General features: G+C 40.8%; 1 protein-coding gene across 3 annotated transcripts in view; it reads right to left on the bottom strand.

Annotated features, from left to right (window-relative positions):
• Positions 1 to 18,480, bottom strand: part of LOC141753343 (ryanodine receptor 1-like) — a 73,283-nt gene that overhangs the window by 29,974 nt on the left and 24,829 nt on the right. For 2 of the 3 annotated variants that reach the window (XM_074611915.1, XM_074611914.1), the window contains exons 42-80: positions 18,366 to 18,480; positions 18,104 to 18,236; positions 17,915 to 18,009; positions 17,076 to 17,211; positions 16,794 to 16,980; positions 16,555 to 16,666; positions 16,311 to 16,431; positions 15,988 to 16,157; positions 15,654 to 15,874; positions 15,480 to 15,570; positions 15,246 to 15,386; positions 15,000 to 15,163; positions 14,826 to 14,904; positions 14,553 to 14,642; positions 14,321 to 14,461; positions 14,149 to 14,226; positions 13,997 to 14,072; positions 13,147 to 13,270; positions 12,480 to 12,595; positions 12,321 to 12,388; positions 12,088 to 12,209; positions 11,879 to 11,928; positions 11,609 to 11,669; positions 11,385 to 11,511; positions 11,114 to 11,225; positions 10,931 to 11,012; positions 10,716 to 10,846; positions 10,309 to 10,629; positions 9,432 to 9,672; positions 8,556 to 8,643; positions 8,369 to 8,461; positions 4,956 to 5,126; positions 4,747 to 4,806; positions 4,503 to 4,637; positions 3,503 to 3,615; positions 3,316 to 3,412; positions 3,123 to 3,232; positions 2,959 to 3,010; positions 2,768 to 2,860 (exon numbers count right to left, since the gene is read on the bottom strand). In XM_074611915.1, the coding sequence (XP_074468016.1) occupies positions 2,768 to 2,860; positions 2,959 to 3,010; positions 3,123 to 3,232; positions 3,316 to 3,412; positions 3,503 to 3,615; positions 4,503 to 4,637; positions 4,747 to 4,806; positions 4,956 to 5,126; positions 8,369 to 8,461; positions 8,556 to 8,643; positions 9,432 to 9,672; positions 10,309 to 10,629; positions 10,716 to 10,846; positions 10,931 to 11,012; positions 11,114 to 11,225; positions 11,385 to 11,511; positions 11,609 to 11,669; positions 11,879 to 11,928; positions 12,088 to 12,209; positions 12,321 to 12,388; positions 12,480 to 12,595; positions 13,147 to 13,270; positions 13,997 to 14,072; positions 14,149 to 14,226; positions 14,321 to 14,461; positions 14,553 to 14,642; positions 14,826 to 14,904; positions 15,000 to 15,163; positions 15,246 to 15,386; positions 15,480 to 15,570; positions 15,654 to 15,874; positions 15,988 to 16,157; positions 16,311 to 16,431; positions 16,555 to 16,666; positions 16,794 to 16,980; positions 17,076 to 17,211; positions 17,915 to 18,009; positions 18,104 to 18,236; positions 18,366 to 18,480 (4,717 nt within the window). The remainder of the gene's footprint in view (positions 1 to 2,767; positions 2,861 to 2,958; positions 3,011 to 3,122; positions 3,233 to 3,315; positions 3,413 to 3,502; positions 3,616 to 4,502; positions 4,638 to 4,746; positions 4,807 to 4,955; positions 5,127 to 8,368; positions 8,462 to 8,555; positions 8,644 to 9,431; positions 9,673 to 10,308; positions 10,630 to 10,715; positions 10,847 to 10,930; positions 11,013 to 11,113; positions 11,226 to 11,384; positions 11,512 to 11,608; positions 11,670 to 11,878; positions 11,929 to 12,087; positions 12,210 to 12,320; positions 12,389 to 12,479; positions 12,596 to 13,146; positions 13,271 to 13,996; positions 14,073 to 14,148; positions 14,227 to 14,320; positions 14,462 to 14,552; positions 14,643 to 14,825; positions 14,905 to 14,999; positions 15,164 to 15,245; positions 15,387 to 15,479; positions 15,571 to 15,653; positions 15,875 to 15,987; positions 16,158 to 16,310; positions 16,432 to 16,554; positions 16,667 to 16,793; positions 16,981 to 17,075; positions 17,212 to 17,914; positions 18,010 to 18,103; positions 18,237 to 18,365) is intronic. The other variant, XM_074611916.1, reaches the window with a different exon arrangement.

Raw genomic sequence — 18,480 nt, forward strand, 5'->3', positions numbered from 1 at the left:
ACATTAATTTACACTAATAACAACTAATATTTACACAATAACTAGTTTGCGTGAGTTATAAGCCGTAGATGTGACGGTCGTCTAACTGACTTCCTAACTGCAGCTCTTGCCTTCCGATGAGAGGTGTCCCTGTGAAGAAGTACCTGATGGCGTCCAATCTGATATATTGAACCCAACAAAATTTAGAAACTTGTTAGATAAATCCTTTGTTGCGAATCTTATCTTTTTACGTCCAGTGTGCAAAATTGTGGGTCAAGCACTGAAACTAGTTGTTTTGTTCCTTTCAGAAAAAAACTATTGATACTCTGCTTAATAAACACTTGGGCCTGCGGAAGAACTAGGCTGAGTTTGAACTTACTGGTGCGACCGGCTCCAGGTGTTTAAATGTTGAAAAAAGTTGTCCATTGTATCCATTCATATTCTCAATTTCAGTTCACACTCACTCTCCTTTCACTCAAGTCCCTAACTTTATCATCACTTCATCTTATTACGGTCTAATCAACTTACCATTTCTTCTCAAATGGTCCATAACTGTAGCATTACGTATCAATACAGAAGTGATCTTTAAAGAGAAAGCATCTATCAACTGGTAAGGTCTGTGAATAAACTATTAATAAAATCAGTCATGCCATGCTTTTTTCCGATGTTTTATATCAAACTATTCGTCACTTGCTCATTTTCTTTTCTATGTGCAGTAATATTGTCTTTTTTTTTTTTTTACAAGCATTAGCATTATGGGTTTTAAGTGTCCATTTAAAGTACCTGTCTCCTGGCTCTTGCACACATTCGATCACCCCACTTTATTAGTCATGGAGTTGTTACTCTACTTCTTCACGTTTGCTGGCTGGAGCAAGCGTTAGACTACAGGAATCAGCCTCATTAGATTCGCATCTTAGCCATATAGTTTAACAAAGTGTCTTTATTGCAGCGGCCCTGCAATTAAGAAACTTTGAACAAGAGCTATAATCCCTCTGTATCGGAGATATTTCTTTGGCATTCCATAACAGTTTGCCTTTGCTTTAATAAAAGGTTTGAAATATTCATACAAAATAAGACAAATTAAAGCATTGCTCTGGCCTTTAATCTCTACTTGTGCTAATGCACAGTTCTTTATTTATTGCATTGAGCCAACTGGGAATGAAATGCCATTTTAGAGAGAAAATGGCAATCAAATAAATATCTCTGAATTCAGTGGACAAACTGACATTCCTCTGTTCAGCCACATCACAAATCAACTTGTAACATCCCACATTCTGACCCTAAAACATCTCCCTCCCCTCCCACCCTTCCCACGGCCAACCCCCCTCCCACCCACCCACGTATGCCTGGCCATGCTCTACCCACTATGTGTCGTGCAGTTGGACCTCAAACTGCAGTCTCTGGCTGTCTAATGAAACCTGATTATGAACTATGCACTGTATGATGTATGTGTCTTTTAAAACTATGACTATGTGTATGAATACATAGCTTTTAACGCTGCATGTTCTACACTGGCTTTCACTGTAGTCTGTCAGTATGCTATGTGAGTGGGGGTGGGGAACATTGATCAGTCGCATTCAGTTAATGCTGACTGGTGTTATGAAGGTGAGAGGTGATTACATGGAGCGATGGGGAAAGAGACAGAGAGAAAGACAAATGGGACAGCTATATAAACTGGGAGGAATGACATCACTAGTCAGTGAGTTTGTTAAATCACATTCACAATCATTTTCAGTAGAGATTTGTATTTGAATGGCACATCCAATATCATCTCCAGCCTTTCTGTACAGTCTTTTAGCATATCTAACTCTCCAGTTTGATATAAGCCCTCACACGTTTTGAAGGCATTTTTGCATTTATAAATATTTTTTAGTAGTTTAAAGCGACCAACAAGTGTTGAAAAAGCACAAATTTTGTATATGGTCAAACAAACAAAGATATTTTGTAATAATTCTGCTCCAGTTGCTTTTAACAGCGAAGTCAGCACTGGATATATCGATGACTATAGCGTCTGAGACTCTTAAACTCATCGCAAGGAATGTAGTAAAGGCTGGCACAGTGGCAGCTGGTGTTTCCTTTCAAAATAAACCATTAAATATAAAAAGCCCTGCCAGTCCTCTCCAATTCTATGAGCTGTACAGTGTAAAACAAGAGGAATGGACAGTGTGGTATGCCATGGTGTAACAGGAAAACCTTTGAGCCACATTTTTCTTACACATTACTTGATTTTCACAACTTTATCCAAAGTGGTTTAAATTGTCCATCAAGCTGAGTTGATAATTGATTTATTATTATTAGTGTGGTGATTATTATTTTGATTATCATCATTAATAGTGTTGATGTTAAATGACATTAATTTAATCTAATCAGACCCAATCCAGATTCAAGGCATACAAAAAAGTAAACAGGACTAATCGGTCTTCTGAAACAATAAATGGCACATTTAAATAATTGCAGTACTCTAAAATTGGAGTACAATGAAATTTTGTCCCAAATTGTAGTGGGATTTTAAAAGATCATGGTACATACTTTATAGAAATTGATACAGTAAAAGAAACATCTGGATTGGAGCTCAGAGTTTCTAAATCAAGCAACTCACAATGAATGAAGCAGAACATACTAACAGAAGAGACAGAGCACAGACAGAACAGACAAAGGTAATGAGACAAAACAAAGAAAGAGAGAGAGATGTGTATGTGAAGTAATGTTCTGATGATGAGGTCACTCAATGCGTTGAGAGCTACCGCTCCACTGTGTTCCTGGTCCCTAGCCCCTGGCCGCCCATTACCAGTTCTGACTGTCGCACCTCAAAGGGCATCTCATCCTCAGCATTTTCCACCATTTCCTCTCCCCCTTCTTCTTCCTCACCAATATGGCAACTCTAAATACATGGAGAAGAAAAGAAAAAAAATATGAGTGTTTCAAAGTACATTATGCACAAACCTCAACGCATAGTCAAAACCCTTTGTAATGACTCACCTTTGCCATAATTTCTGCATATGCCATATAAAGGTGATCTGTATCAAGTTTACTGAAATTGAAACAAGAGAAGACAATTGGTAAATGAGGAATAACATGCCACCCTATGTTGATACTACATTCCTGCATTTCGGTGTTGTTGTATCAGCGAGGACCTATCTAACCTCTTTTCTGTTAGAGCGGTCCGACTGAAATGCAGAATAAGCTGGTGGAGGGGATCTGGCTTCGTTTCTTTTTCCTCCTCTTCATCTCCTTCCTCTTGCTCCATCGCTTTCTGGGATGTACAAGTAGAGGAAGGGTGAGTAATGGCACAGAAAAAAACGATTCAAGATGAAACAGATGTGAGATGACACTCACGGATAAGTCATCTATCATCCTGTCTTCAAATGAGTAACCCTCAGAGTGAAGCCAATTGCGTTTGTATCCCTCAAGGAACATGTTTGAAGCCCTGTGCCTGCAATGCAAAACAAAACATTCATACATCTGCTGTAGTTATTACTACATACTGTACATGTCGGTTATGACCTTGATGTACCCTCCTCACCTTGGAATGTTGTATAGCGGTGTCATCCTAAAGCAAGCGACCACAGCCCTGCGTCTCTGCTTGGACAACAGTTTGTGCCACACCATCTTCTTGGATTTAAACGGGTGCTCCGTCTGTACCAGAGAAGGTAGACATTGGCAGAGTGGCCAAAAGAATTCCTATGGTAACTTTTCATGTACAGAAAGAAAAGCCTTAAGTCATATTTGTTCGTTTTTCGACAGATTCCCCTCCAGCAAGCTTGAAATTAAGCTTGGCTGATGTTTACCTCTGATATGTTGTTTGTATTTGCTGTCAGAGAATGTGAACAGATCGCGAGTGAGAGGATTTTGGGTGGAGCACAGAGCTGAATTTTTTTTAAAGTTGGAGCGTCGCCTCATCTCTCGCTCCAGTACCTAACGCTTACACTATGAGTTCGAAGCATACCCGAGCCCGAACTAGAAAGCATCTGTGTATTGTGCACCAACACCATTTTGTGTTCAAAATCGGCTATTGCGAGGTCGACAATGTGGTTCACAAGGTACTTTCAAAAGGAAGCTAAGAAGTGAGTGGAGCGGCTTTGAACGGAAGGAACGAACAGCTCCATTAGCGAGGAGCAGAAATTGTCACCACTCCACTCCACTCATACCTGGTTTGCTGTCTGGTAAAAAAGTGGATTGGTTCATATTACAATAATTACTGAGGTTTCTAAAATGAGCAGGGACTTATTTACTGTATGGTTGGTGTGCTTGTAAAGCAGCATCATTTAGTTTTTCTTTAACATCTCTGCGACATACTGTGCTTCCACCAAACTCTAAAACATTAGGCAATTTTTTTAAAATAATTTTCACATACACAAAATAGTAGAATGTACATATCTAATTCAAATAATATGTACGCAAGGAGTCAAGTACAATCTTATTTTTTCCCTCTGTTAGAGGTCCTTTCTCATACTCATTCATGCTGGAGAGACAGTATGCGTCTACTACAGTTAGAACAGGTATAGTTGAAAATGGCAACTCACCACTTCAAGGTGGTAGAGGACAGCAGAAACCTCTTGCACTCTCTTGACAACTTTCACTGGAGCGTCAGCATCTTCGGCCTTCCCTGCCATCTCCTTGTACAGGGCCATCTGCCAGCGCATGGATGGGTTGTCCACCTTTCCATAACACAGGGATACAGAGCTTTCTGATATGTATTGTGACTGATTATTTATTATCACAAATCTGATTCCTTTGAAAGTAAATACAACAGTCCAGGAATTATACCTTGCCCTGAAGATGAAGGTTGTTCTGCAGGAACTCTCTTACTTCTTCATCAGTGTCTCTCTGTAAAGTAAAACCTTTTATCAACCACTGCCCCCCTAAAAATGGTTTAGGAGGTAAAACTGTTATGGTTACTATACTATTTAACACGATACAAATCAGTCAAGATATGTTTACCAGAATTAAGTTAATTCAAAGTCAGAAAAAACTACCAAAGAGTATCGGATCTTGGCCAAGTTGATAAGCTCCTGATCGGCGGGAGAGCACATGTTGAGGCCTATGGGGAGCATCTTTTTCAAGGCAGCCACAATAAGTGAAGTCTGCACAGAGTAACGATCTCCCCGTCTTTTCTTCTTGGTACGTTCGGTATCTGATCCTCCACCCTGAGAAAAGGGACAATAACCAGAAATCATTCACAGTATCTCATAAAATGCCAGAGCTATGACACAATGTTACCACTGCTTTGTATCCAACAAATTACAGCCTTGAATCAATGCCAGGCAGTCACTTTCATGGATATAAGCCCTCATCAGTAACTAACTATTTTTCCTGTAATGCTAGGAATGACTGCAACACCACAATGCAAAAATGCAACTGATTCTATGTACAATATATGCTACTGTACATCACACAAAGTAAATATAAAATTAATCAAAATGTATAACAAACCTAGGTGATTGTTTATACTAACTATTGTACATCATCCTACCTTTTAGTAATGACTTGAGCACTATACAGTACTGCAAGCTGTTCATTATGCAATTATGCAAACATCTCTCCATGTAGAAACACCCAGCACTGTGCATTCCCAGCATTCACTGTGGATTCTTATTAAACATGTTACTGTCAACAATGTGTAATGAAAAAGCCAACATTTGAATGTCTATTTTCTGTTATTCCCCGAATATAAACATAACTGTTTCTCTGAGCTCAGACTGGTAAGTAGAGGGTATAGTGAAAATGTGTGGGCAAAGTGGGGATATAGCTGGCTTGGGGAATGGGAAGCTGAAAAGAATGGGTCTTATAAGAAAGTAAATCTGTGAAATTGCATTTACAAAACATGCAACAGAAAAAAGATTTCATGCAAGTGACAACCCATTCAGCATTCAGGACAAATAGCTAAAGCAAACTCATATCTCTAATTGTGAATTAAATTTTGGTGAAAGATTAAAATATTAGATGAAGTTACAGAACAAAAAATTAGAGTTAGACCTATTAGTAGCAGGCTGTTAAAATCACACACCTACTGTAACTCAAACTGTCTATGGGACATGTCCCTGTGCTCGCCTCCTGAACTCCTGTTCTGTTTCTGTGAGAGTTCAGTCCTTCTGTTATCTGCTCTTTCTGGAGTCCTCCAAGATGTGCAAATATATGTGAGAGCATACTCTATATATGAATGTATTTCGTAATATGAATGTTTAGTCTATTAAATGCATGCTCTATGAATAAGTCATAGGGTATTTCTTTTTTTGAGCCTCAGAAGGGTAGAGAGTCCAATAAGTAAATCTAACATGGGGACTGGGCAACTGTATTGATGAGTGATATTGATACTACTCATTATCGCTCAGATATTACAGATACTGCTGCTAGAAGGTACTAGAACCACCAAATATGGTCCACTGATTTTTACAGATAGTGTTATTTAGAGTGGCTCAAGTGGGTAAACCCTTAGCTTATCTTGTGAAAATAATGGCTAGATTTTACTGGTAGGTCTGTTCATTAATTCAAAATAAAATTCAGACACATACATTAAGGCTGCAATGTAAAAGTGAACAGAAGAAGCCGGTTACAGGCTTTCTATCAGCAGCCTTTTCATTATTTGTCAGGGTGTCATTGTCAATCCCAGAGTCTATATGCCCCCTATTATAAGTTAAATAACAAACACTATCAGTGCCATATGTACTATCTCAGTTCATCAGCCACTGCTTCAATTCAATTCAGCGCCAGACGCAAGTATGTTATGGAAGACTAGTTTAGAGGAAACAGGGTGCAAAGCATTTTGGGGAATAATATAGATAATAAGAGTGAATTAATGTATTGGTTAGGTCCATGGTCATGGGCACATTCTAAAGAAGGAACCCAACCATTGTTTAAAAAAATCTGCTTTGGTGACGTTAAGCATCAAGTCATGTGTTAGTGTGGATTCTAGGGAGTGTAAAGGAAACTAAACCATGATGTGCCATGGCATTTCCAGGGAGGAAAGAAGAAAGAGCACAGAGAAGACTAACATTATCCCCTAGTGGCAAAAAAGCTGCATTACAAAAGCTACAGGTCAACCATCCTTCAACGAAAAGAAACAAAAGACATACTAGAAGACTCCACCTCAACTATGATCAGAAAAGAGCAAACTCAGTGACAGGATGATGGCACTGTGCTCTCACTGCCTCCTTTGGGCTTGGTGTAAAGCCCAGTGCCATGAGCCCAACTCTACAGCTGAGTACTTTCATCAAGCGCCTCCAGACTCCCCCCCGCACACACTGGCAGGACTGGGGATTGCCCACAGATGGGTACTTCCCTTTTGTCCAGTGATCCTTTATAAGAATAATGTGTGTTTCTTCCTAGTGCATATTCATTATATATTTTCCTTATATATAATTTTGCACTAGTTAAATGTAGACATAAATCAGTAGTTCTGTGTAAGACATGGAGTGATCCAATCTAAGACTGTGTGTCGGTATAGCAATACTAATGACATTGTAAGCGGATCCAAACTCCATCTGTTGCTCCTTTGAAGAGACTTCTGGCTAGGATTTTCATATTCTATTAATATATATATATAACTTGATATTTATAGCAATGACAAATTCTCAACTGAGTTTTGTTCCACTCTTAATAGACTGCAAAGTATTCATGACTAAGCAGATACAGCTGCATGTACAGAAAAAGCATTTGTCACTGGCACTGAATTAGTTGTCTTGGGTCATGTCTCTCTGAATGGAATGTGCACGTCTTTGTGTGTGTCTGGCTGGGCACACAAGTGAGTAAGTGTATTTGTAGATGTGGATCAGATGTGCCAGTGTGCTGGAGAGGTTGATGAAAAGCTCCCCCAAAAGTGAGGTGCCATGCGGTCAGCACAGCGGTCGTGCAGGAACAAAGTCTAACCTCTGAGTCCCCGCCCTGGAAACCCAGCCGCAACCCAAAAGAAGAGGACAAGGGACAGCCAAAGAGAGAATATTGTTAACACAACTGCTATCGTTCTAAAGATTGCGAATTAAAATTAAACTTCCAAAAGTGAAAGAAGGCTTTGCTATGTTTAACCAAGCCCAATAAACTAGGTCAAGGATATTAAAAATATAACATATACAAAATCAGAAACTTAGGCACTGAAATCCTGTTCCTGGTAAAGATGGTGCACAAGTGCCTTTCTGTTTCAGATCGCTTTGTTGGATTATAGTCTGTGATACAATATTTTGAATTTCCTACAGCCATACTAAGGGTAATAATAGTTTCATAAATGACCATTTATACCTGGCTGAAAATGGTTGGTAAAGTAATAAAATCTTGAAATCATGATAAAAAAAAACGAGGGCAAAAAGAAAGAAGCACATACAGTTGTTACACCATATGTCTGATTTGAGATCTGACACTATACCGGCCTCACTGGTTCTGCCTTTAATTAACTCACCTTGCTCATTTTGCTCTTGCTGTCAGCGGTGAGGAATGACATGTTATTGATCTCATTCATCACCACAAAGTTCTGCTCCTCTCGTTTGAAGTTCTACAATAGAGGGAAAAACGGGAAACATACAGTACAATAAAGGATGTGAGCTGCAAGAAATGGCTGCATTCAAAGGCCAAATGAACATACTCACGTGAGACTTGGACCAGAAAATAAAGACCTCTCCAACCATTCGGAAGAGCTCTTCTGCATCTGGGTCTGGGCATGTCAGCCATCTTGCCCTGTAGCAAAACAAATTACTTTAAAGGGACTGTTTGTAACTTTGTAAGCGTATAAATGTACCGGGTCGGGACACATGCGCGCTCGCATATGCGCGCTCGCATGTGGCTGTACTCTCTCCTCCACTGCCTGCTTGCCTTCACTCAGAGCGGGCGCGCGTTCTCGCGTACTCGCTCCACCTCTAGACGTGAACACGCGCTCACTCCACACTGCAGAAGAGTTAGTTTAGCTCTTCTGCAGTGGACGTTTGTGCAGAAATAAATGATACAGCTCCTCCAGACCAACAGAGGTTTCCCGTGTCTTGTGAAGTGACGGGGCTCCGCAGCGAGTTACTTTATCGTCTCGTTACCGACCGGGTGCCAGTGTCTTCCTGCTCACTCCGGCTGCGGGCGGAGAGAGGCAAGAAAAGCCAACACTAGGATCAGCAGTGATTCATGGAGAGACCTTCGTCTGGTCAGCTAACATTACTGCCAAGCAGCTGAAATATAGAGTGATATTGTGGATTTAGCTGACGTGTGTCGCCTCACTGTTTTGAGCGATGCTCGTTCATGTCTATTTAGAGCGAGCAGGCGCGAGCTCGACGCTGATTTTCATTGATTTCACGGCCACAGGTGTCGCTGTTAACAAGCATTTCTGAAAGTTACAAATAGTCCCTTTAAGGCTCCCCAAAGTCACAACAATCTTGGCTAATGAGCAATATATGAAAAGATAACGTTCCACTTCTGTCAGTAAACGACTGGATTCACAGTTCAAAATGTTTATAATGTTGGTATTTGTAATTTTATTGTACCTGTTGTTGTCCACGTAGCGGATAAGTAGAGGGTAGAGGGCATACAAGTCTCTGCAGAGGACAGCAAACTCATCACGTATAGTGCCGTCTTCCTCATCCCCCTCGGATTTCCCCTCCATCCGCAAATGGTCCTCCTCAGCCACAACCTTTGAGGTGCGTTTCTTCAGCTTCTCCATTGTAGGGATGAAGTGGGACTTGAGCATTTCTGGCTTTGCCCTGCTGACAATGGGCTGTGAAAACACTAAGAGACAAAACAAATGATGTCATCTCATTTGTACAAAAACTCACTCAGGTGTACAATGCGACACATTAAATTAAAGTACAGTGTGTAGGATTTGGTGATATCTAGTGGTGCGGTTGCAGACTGCCACCAACAGAGTACCCCTCTGCTCACTCCTCTCTTTCCAAGACTGCCGAGTGCAAAACCGGTAACGCCGTTTGTCTCGTTCAGAGGCCATCCTTACCATAATAACACTACTTTAGGAGCAACAGACGTCAGACAGCGGCTGGCGTTACAACGGTTTTACACTCTGCGGCTCACGTTACTGCAGTTTCACAAGCGTGTCAGAGAACTACGATGGCCTTCAGGTAATGTAAAAACATGAAAGGCTCTCTCTAGAGCCAGTGTTTTTGTTTGTCTGTTCTGGGCTACTGTAGAAACATGGCAGAGTAAAATGGCGGACTCCGTGAAGAGGACCCGCTCCCTATCTAGATATGAAGGGCTCATTCTAAGCTAACAAAAACACAATTCTTAGTTTCAGGTGGTTATACACTAATGAAAACATAGAAACAATGAATACTATATTTAATTTCTGCTAATAGATCCACGAAAATGTTACACACTGTTCCTTTTAATAGAGTTTAAAATGGTGCTCACCAGCCAACCTTTTCATCCAAGAGGCTTCATCGATACCTAAGTTGTTGACAACAATTTTCATGATGCTGCCCAGCAGCTGATTAAGGTGTTCTGATGTGACATCAGTGCAGATCCGGCCCTCCATGTCAGGGAAGTTCTCAGATCCTCTCTCCCACCAGCGAGGCAGGTAGTTACACAGCATGGGCAGGGTGATTTCAATGACATGAGGCATCTCAGTATACCGAGCCCCTGACTCTGCCAAGTCCCCAATCTCCTTTAGCAGAGTGTCCAGCTCTGGGATGTCTGGACATAATTCCTGGACCTCATTGGGAAGGCCCAAGACTTGAGAGGTAGAGAAAGAAATACAAATTCAAAAACAAGACTTTGTCAGACAGAAAACAAATCTAAGGAATGGGTATTGCACTCACTGGCCCTCTCCCTGGGTGTCTTTGTGGTGTAGACAGAGAAAGCGTTGAATTCATTTAGATGGGGTTCTAAGTAGGCCACTGGCATAGCTGCTGCAAGGTGAGCCAAACACTCTCCAAGAGCTGGCCTCTGCCTGTAAATGTAAAGACAATAGCAAAAAATTCCTCCAAGTTCTAAATACCTTTACAGATTTTAATGTATGCAGATATGGAGTTACCTCTCAACATGTGGATTCTTGACAGTCCCAAGGGAGTAGATGCTACACATGATGCGATAGCATGACATCTGTAGATCATCCACTGTATGCAAGCAACAGAGACAGGTACAGCAGTGTCAGGCTACATCCATAAATACACACCATCACCAAAATCAGAAATAGTACTAATGTAAAAGCACTCACAGATGACATCATCTCCAAACTGGTGCTGAGCAATGTGATCAAATAGGGAGGTAAGCACTGGGAGCAGGGCAATGGTTGTGTAGTTAATGTTCTGGGACACGCCTTTCACTTGCTTTACAGGAGAAAAGCAGCACATAATCATCGACTCAGGATATTTAAGGTCTAATGTTTAACAGATCATTTGCAACAGTCCGGGATAGCAACATGTCAATATTCAATTCAAATATTCAGTCAATATAAGGTCATTTCAAATATTATATTCTTCTGTTACCTGATTGCCTTTGGATACTTTGCCCAGTTTAAGGTTCTCTACCATCTTCTCTATATCATCAGCAGCACTCTCAAAGAATGACCGCAGCCCAGCTTTCACAATCTCAGGCCCCGACTTCATTACTGTCCTAATGACGCAAATAAGAAAGATTATAATGAAAAACAAAAACATATTCATCTTAATGGCGTAATGCATGCTTGTAAGAAAATTAAAAAATACCAAACCTTGCATCCAATGACCGTGCCAGAATGTGAAGACAGTTAACAATCGCTGAAGCGTCCGTTCCTGTACATACAAAAACAGTTCTGCTGATGTGAGGTCTTTCATATAATATAGATCACCACATACTGTATGCACATATAAAACAAGAGCAACTGCACTCGCTCTCACCTGAGTGATGGGAAAATACATTACAGCCAATATAATACATATGAGATACACAGAAAAGAGTGAAAAGATTCCGAAAGATTGATGTTGAGAAACTGACATCTTACCAAAGAGGGAAACCCTGTGCCTCACCAGAGCGGCCATTTTACAGAAGATACTATGATGAGAAGAAAAGAAAAGGAAAGGAAAGAAAAAGACAATGCAAGAAAAAGGAGATACTGATAAAAGGGGAAAGTAATATATGAAAATATATGAAAAGAATACAGAACGCAACATGTGTGGGTTATATACTGTATACCAACAAAAGAGAGATCACCTTGCAATCATCTCCTTCTCCTTATTGGAAGAGTGCCCACCACTACCCAGAACTTTTGCAGGTGTCGACAAGAAGTAGAGGCAGTGGTTTTTGAAATATTGGTTGATTAGAGGCATCAAGATCTGAAAGAGAGAGAGTTTTCAAAGAGAGAGAGTTCCCACACTTAGTACAGAGATAAGGACAAGTTTGGTCTTCAAAATTGTGACCACTCTAGCTTTACACAATAGTCTCACCTTGGCAAAGAATTTGATTTCCTGCTCGTGAGGAGACTTCTCCACTCGTCCACTGCTTACCACAGCCTCTGTGAAACACATTGCAAAATATGATAGTATCACCAATACTATTCTATCAGATGTTACAGTATTATGTTCTTCATCCTTGCCCCACAGTACCAAGATGAGCAATAAACTCCTGGGCAATTTCCATCCATTTCAGCAGCTTCTGGAGGAAACCATAAGCGAATCTCTTCTCGATGGATGAGATGTCAGACTCCATATCTTTCAGGCCCCTAAAGTGAAACAGAGTTTAACGCTTTGTATTTGAACATACTGAAAGATTTCCCCAAGTGCAATACTGGTTCCCTTACAGTCAAAGAATCTATGATCATAAAGAGAAAAATTAAGTGTTACCGATAACTAAAATACTTTTCTTTCTGTTTCTGTTTTTGTTTGTTGTTCTGTGAGTATTTTAAAAATATAGTAAATAAAGCACTTTATAAACAAAACATTTTTTAATTTTCAAGCACTGCTATAACTAGAAACTGCTACAGAATGGCACAGCTATACGCATGCAGTCATTCTGTGTTGCATCACCTTATTTTGATTGCTTTCAACCTGATCAGTATAGACGTAACCTGCTGTGCTGTAAAAATGTCTGTGTTGTTTGAATAGGCAGGTGATCTGGGAATACTATCTGCTAAGGCCACACACTTAACATATAAAACAGAAAACATGTCAATATGTTATAATAGCAGATTAAATGGAAATCAATTTTAATAGTATGAAACAAATACAATTCCCTGCTAACTGTTCTATATATATTGCTCTTCTGCATTATCACCTTGTGACAGCATATCCATTAAGCTGCAGGAACTTGAGCAGCTCATAAGCCTTCTCTCTATCTCGTGCCTTTTCTTTAGCTGTCAGAGTATCGTAGGGCACCAGCAGAGGATGAGTTCCACCACCTACACAAACAGAAGCACAATCAAAACTCTTGAAAAAAATGGACAAAAGCCAAATCTCTCATTTTCCATATGCGTAGGTTCCCTCATCCAAACAATATGTAGCTGCATTTCCACCAAGAAGTTCTTGGAAATTTTAGTCCCGTCTCCACAGAAAATCATCAGTTGAGTGTTTGATGGTTATTTATTTGTGCTTTAGAACGTAACCGCTGTGAAACAATCAGAAAATAACTTTTTTTCTCTCATTCACAGCACCGCCGCACTGTCTGTCTCTTCTACCGCTCGCTCCTTCAGCTCACACACACTCTCTCTTTTTCTCTCTGTCTTTTTAAAAATGAGTTGGGAAGCCGACAGCAGAGCATAACTTTACTTTTAATGTTATCAAACAAAGAGAAATGCTCTTCCCTTCTGCTAAAATGGTCCTATATCGATACTAAAGTACTTCCTTGTTTATGAATGAAGCAGTACACAAGTTGAAGCCGTTGAAGCAGCGGTGCTGTGCGTGTGTTTTAACAATCAGCGACAATCATCCCAGCAAACCCCACCCCAAAAGTTCCTGTACTTTCAGAAAGTACTACCAGGGCCTCTTTGGAGGGTAAAAATCCCCGGAAAGTGTCCCCGGAACTTAATTTAGACCCTGGTCCTTGCGGTCGAGACGCAATGAGTTCCTCAAAAGGTTCCTAGTTCTGGGGGAAAGTTCCTGCGGTTGAAAAGGGATTTCTATCATACCTTTGGACTGCAGCTCCAACTTTTTCTTTCGTCCCCAGGTGTTATGGTAGTTTTCTGCCAGTTGCTCTGCCATAGACTGTGAACAGATATAAACTATGAATATTGATCAGATACACACTGTTTATTGCAGTACAGAGGGTTCAAACATTTACCTGCAGGTCTCTTGAAAGAGCCATGTGTGAGATATCAATGGGCTGTGGACTGTAGCCATGGCTTGGGTCATAGGTTGCCTAAAACAGAAAGAGTTATCCTTATTTACTGTACAATAAATAACACTGTCGTGATAACATCAAGTATTAGTACATTCATACAACTGCTTTATACCTGAGCAGTTTGTGAGATTTTTCGTGAAACCGTCTTCTTCTTCTCTGATTCTTCTTCCTCTCTAGCTTTATCTAGGTTCCACTCCCATGCAAGCATGGCTTTGATCGACTCTTTGATTGGCCAACGGTAGATCTCTTTGTCCTGCCAGAAGAAAAGTCAGTGTGATCAGAAGCAGGAACAGATGAAGTAAAAGTACAGGATAATTTAATGCACAGTGTGACCGTGAACCTACCTTCTCTGAGAAGGTTTTGTATGGTCTGAGCATGGGATGAGTTTTTGCATTTTCATCCAGCACCTCACCATAGGACCAGTTATTCTGGATCTGAAATATACACACAAAAACAATACGTGTTACAGCTGTAATTTATGCTTTCAAATATAATGGCTTCCTTCTTAATTCAAGCACATAACGTACAGCTGGTCTGATCAAACTAACCCAACATGTTGCTCCTGAATTAGCTGAAGAATAGTATTTGACTATTATGAGTGAAAACAAAAGTTCTACCTTTTCAAAGGCCCATCTATCATGTGTATATTCAGCATATTTGTTCATAAAGGGATCCAGTCTCTCGGGGATGATAGTGCTGTGGTTTGAGAAAGAATCAGAGCATTTAGCTTTAACTATTCCACAGAGAGATACTTTATGTCTTGAAAGGCATAACGACAAAAATCCTCTCACTTTGTTGTCTCTACTGGTTTAGGATCAAAGTTTCCCTCTGCATCTACGGATGCCTTTTTCTCTGTTTTGGAGGAGTAGCTGGCGTCCACATAGTCAGGAGGAATGGCTCCGGCAATGGCGCAGATGCATGGCATTGAAATTTTGAAGATCTCAGCATCAAATTTCTGGAATCACAATAAAATGATATTACAACATATACCATCAAATATATTTAAAAAGAAAAATCGAATGTTGCAGGAACTCCACCTTGTGTGCTAGCGATTCAAAGATCCCCCAAAACAGTTTGCGGGTCAGATGCAGCTCTTCTTCTGATGAAACTCCAAAGTTGGCCCAACCATTAGGGAGGCAATAATATTTCCAACAACGCTCATAGTGATTGGTCAAAAGCTGCAGGATGCAAAAAAAAAAAGTGAAAGTAAAAAATGAACACCAGAAGAACATGTGTATTAATAGTTTTAAAATGTTTAAAGGTCTTCATACCTTCAGAGGCATTTTGGCGTATTCATTGAGAATGGGCACATCAAACACCAGCCGTCTCAGCAGGTGCTGCAGCATGGATGGACGTAGATGTCTGAAAGAAAGATAAAGATAACTTCAACTATAAACCTGGCGATATTAAATTACATGAAATGTTTGCCATGAGGTTAAACTCACTTGCACAAAGCCATGAGGCACTCTTCAATGATGTCTCTTTGGGCCTTTGTGAAGGCTCGTCCACGAGACAGCCGGTAGATTGTGTGCAACATTGAGTCAATCATTATGGCTCGGTGGTCACTGCCAGCAAAGAGCGGGGCACACTTGGTGATGAGTGGCAGCACAGCAGAACACAGGTAGCGGTTCAAAGCGAGGGCCATCTCTGTGGTGCTGAAAGCAACCTGTTGAACAGATATTCAAAACAGAAAGTCCAACAGTATGGTTATAATCCTGCTCTGCACTTCTTCCCAAGGACCATGTACGACTGTGTGTTTGTAAACTGTTTGAAGCTCACCGTGTCCAGAGAGGCAGCAGCCCTCATGTCAGGCAGAAAGCCCACCTCCAGCACATGGAGCAGGAAATCCTGGTTGTCAATACCATACACTCTGTCCAGGAACAGAACCATGGGAGCCTTGTGATCTGGCACAAAACTAGCTGACATCTTTGGCTCTATGATGCTGTTGTCTAAGCATGACATAAAGAAAACATTTAGGAAAAATCATTAACAATATGCAAAGTTGGACAGAAGCTATCTGATGGCAGAGGACGCTTTCAACAATCAAGACAGATTAAAGCCACCTAACTTCATAGATTCAATATGTTTTCCCAAGTGTTTACCTTTTCCAAACGAAGGAATCTGAACAGGAAGGCTGATGACTCCCACCAAATCCTCAATAGGGACCAGAGACCTCAGGATGGCCCTGATTCTCAGAGCCTCACCCTTACCAGCCTGGATCAACTGTAGAGACAAAAGCTGGGTTTTTCTATATTGACATTTTCAACTAGATTTTCTATTTCTATATCTTCCTTTCTTTCTCAACCTGTTTGATAAGTCCGGTATGGTAGCTAATAAACAGCTTACGTGCATCTCTGGAGCGCAGCGTCCCAGCAAGTCAATAAGGGCAGAGTAGAAGGACATGATGGCATTTCCAAGGTGCACCCTGTTCTCCTCATGTTGCTCCTCTCCTCCAAACCTACCAGAAAAGAAAAATAGTGTCTCCAAATCTCTCTGCTACAGCAACACTGGAGGACATAATGCACACTTTGGCACCTCATTAAATATTATCAGAAGGCCTTCAAACCAAAGCTAAGAGCTCTTACATGGGAAAGCGTCTGTCTTTCTTAACACTAGGGCCATCCCTGGCAGGGTCCTCTGATATTTTGATGGCCTCCTCTATTGCGGCCAGCAGACCATTACCACCCTCCCCTCTCAGGGCTGGGCCAAAGCACTCAGGCCTGCGGATGAGGAGACGCACCACCACATTTGCATTCTCTTCTACACTCTCTCCTACAGAGGGGAAAAAACAACGTATTAACTGTAAACAGAAACTATATGGGTATTAGAATAAAATATTGTATTGTGTAGCAAATTAAAAATCTGACCATTGACAAATACAGCAAATCGAAGAAAGTCAAGGTATTTCTCTCCACCACAAGGATTCCAGCCAATGTCAGGGTAGCCTTTAGACAGTAGCATTGGACAGCTCTGAAGTCCACATCCAGCTAAATATTTCACCACCTGGAAAGATAACAGTGTACTCAAGTGATGAAGAATTTTGTACAATAGACCCCCTTTTGGGGGCTAGAAAATCCCATAGATGTTTGCATGCATTTATTTCATGTTAAACAAATGTCTGTTTTATAGACATACTGTATCTAACAATACCTTAATAAATTAAGGTTGGTTGCATCATACCCCTTCAGTCTTCCCCATAGGTCCGTCCAAGAGGATGAATTACCCAACACAGTGGCCAGATGTTGCTTATCCAGACAATCTATCTAACGATACATATTTGATTGAATCATCAGGTATCGTTAAGCTTAGTGTTGTCTGTAAATAATCAACCTGTTAATGGCCAACTGTTTGATCTTTAGGCTGAGATTTAGTTGAAGACTACAATCTGATCCTGCTATACTGTATGACTCATATGACTGTACTGCAGCAGCCTCCCACTTAAGCTAACTAAGCTAACTTATCCATCAGTAGTTTCTGTCACAACATCATTTAGCGATTTACCACACTGACAGTGAATATTCATGTATCTTATGTGCCTCAAATCTCAGTGTTAAAGGCTTGGTTAACCTGATACACAGCAGCTTTTCTGCATTTTCCCGTTTCTCTCCATATGTGACAGTTTGTTTCTTTCCCCCCAAAGGGGGCGTGGCCTTGGCGATGACGGTCTGGTCGATGTTCGTTTTGTACATATTGATTCATATCTTACCATTTCTAGGTCCTGCTCCTGGAGGGCCAATGCCAGCTCGTTGTTGTCAATGCAAGAGGCCGCAGCCACGTCCAAGGGGGTGGAGCCCCGCATTCCTAAAGAACAGCACATAACGTCCAGCTTAATCACAGTTCACACATCAAGAATAACTCAACACGAATAATTCTGGAACTCAACAAAGACAATCACCAAGGCCGATGCCACTGTTCTGTAGGAGGTAGCTGAGGTGGTCAAACATAGAGCGCTGATTTTGGCGACTGATGCGACAGAAATAGCAGAGAAAGCGACAGCAGTTTGTCACCACTCGAGGGAATCTGATCTCCTATTGGAAGGAAGCATGTTACAAATGTAAATTTAAGTAGCATTATATTACCTGGTAGTAATATAAAGCAAGGTCTATCTGTATATTGAGCATACTTAACAATGCAGTTATGTGGAATAAAAAACACACCTTTGAGTCCCCACCGCCAAGTACATTAACCATGACCTCCATGACAGTTTCATGCATGCCCAGAGCTCGCATCAAGTTGGGGTGCTGATAGAAAACTTTGTTACTCATGATGTTC

This window comes from Sebastes fasciatus, chromosome 16, assembly GCF_043250625.1.
Source record: "Sebastes fasciatus isolate fSebFas1 chromosome 16, fSebFas1.pri, whole genome shotgun sequence".
Classification (NCBI taxonomy): Eukaryota; Metazoa; Chordata; class Actinopteri; order Perciformes; family Sebastidae; genus Sebastes; species Sebastes fasciatus.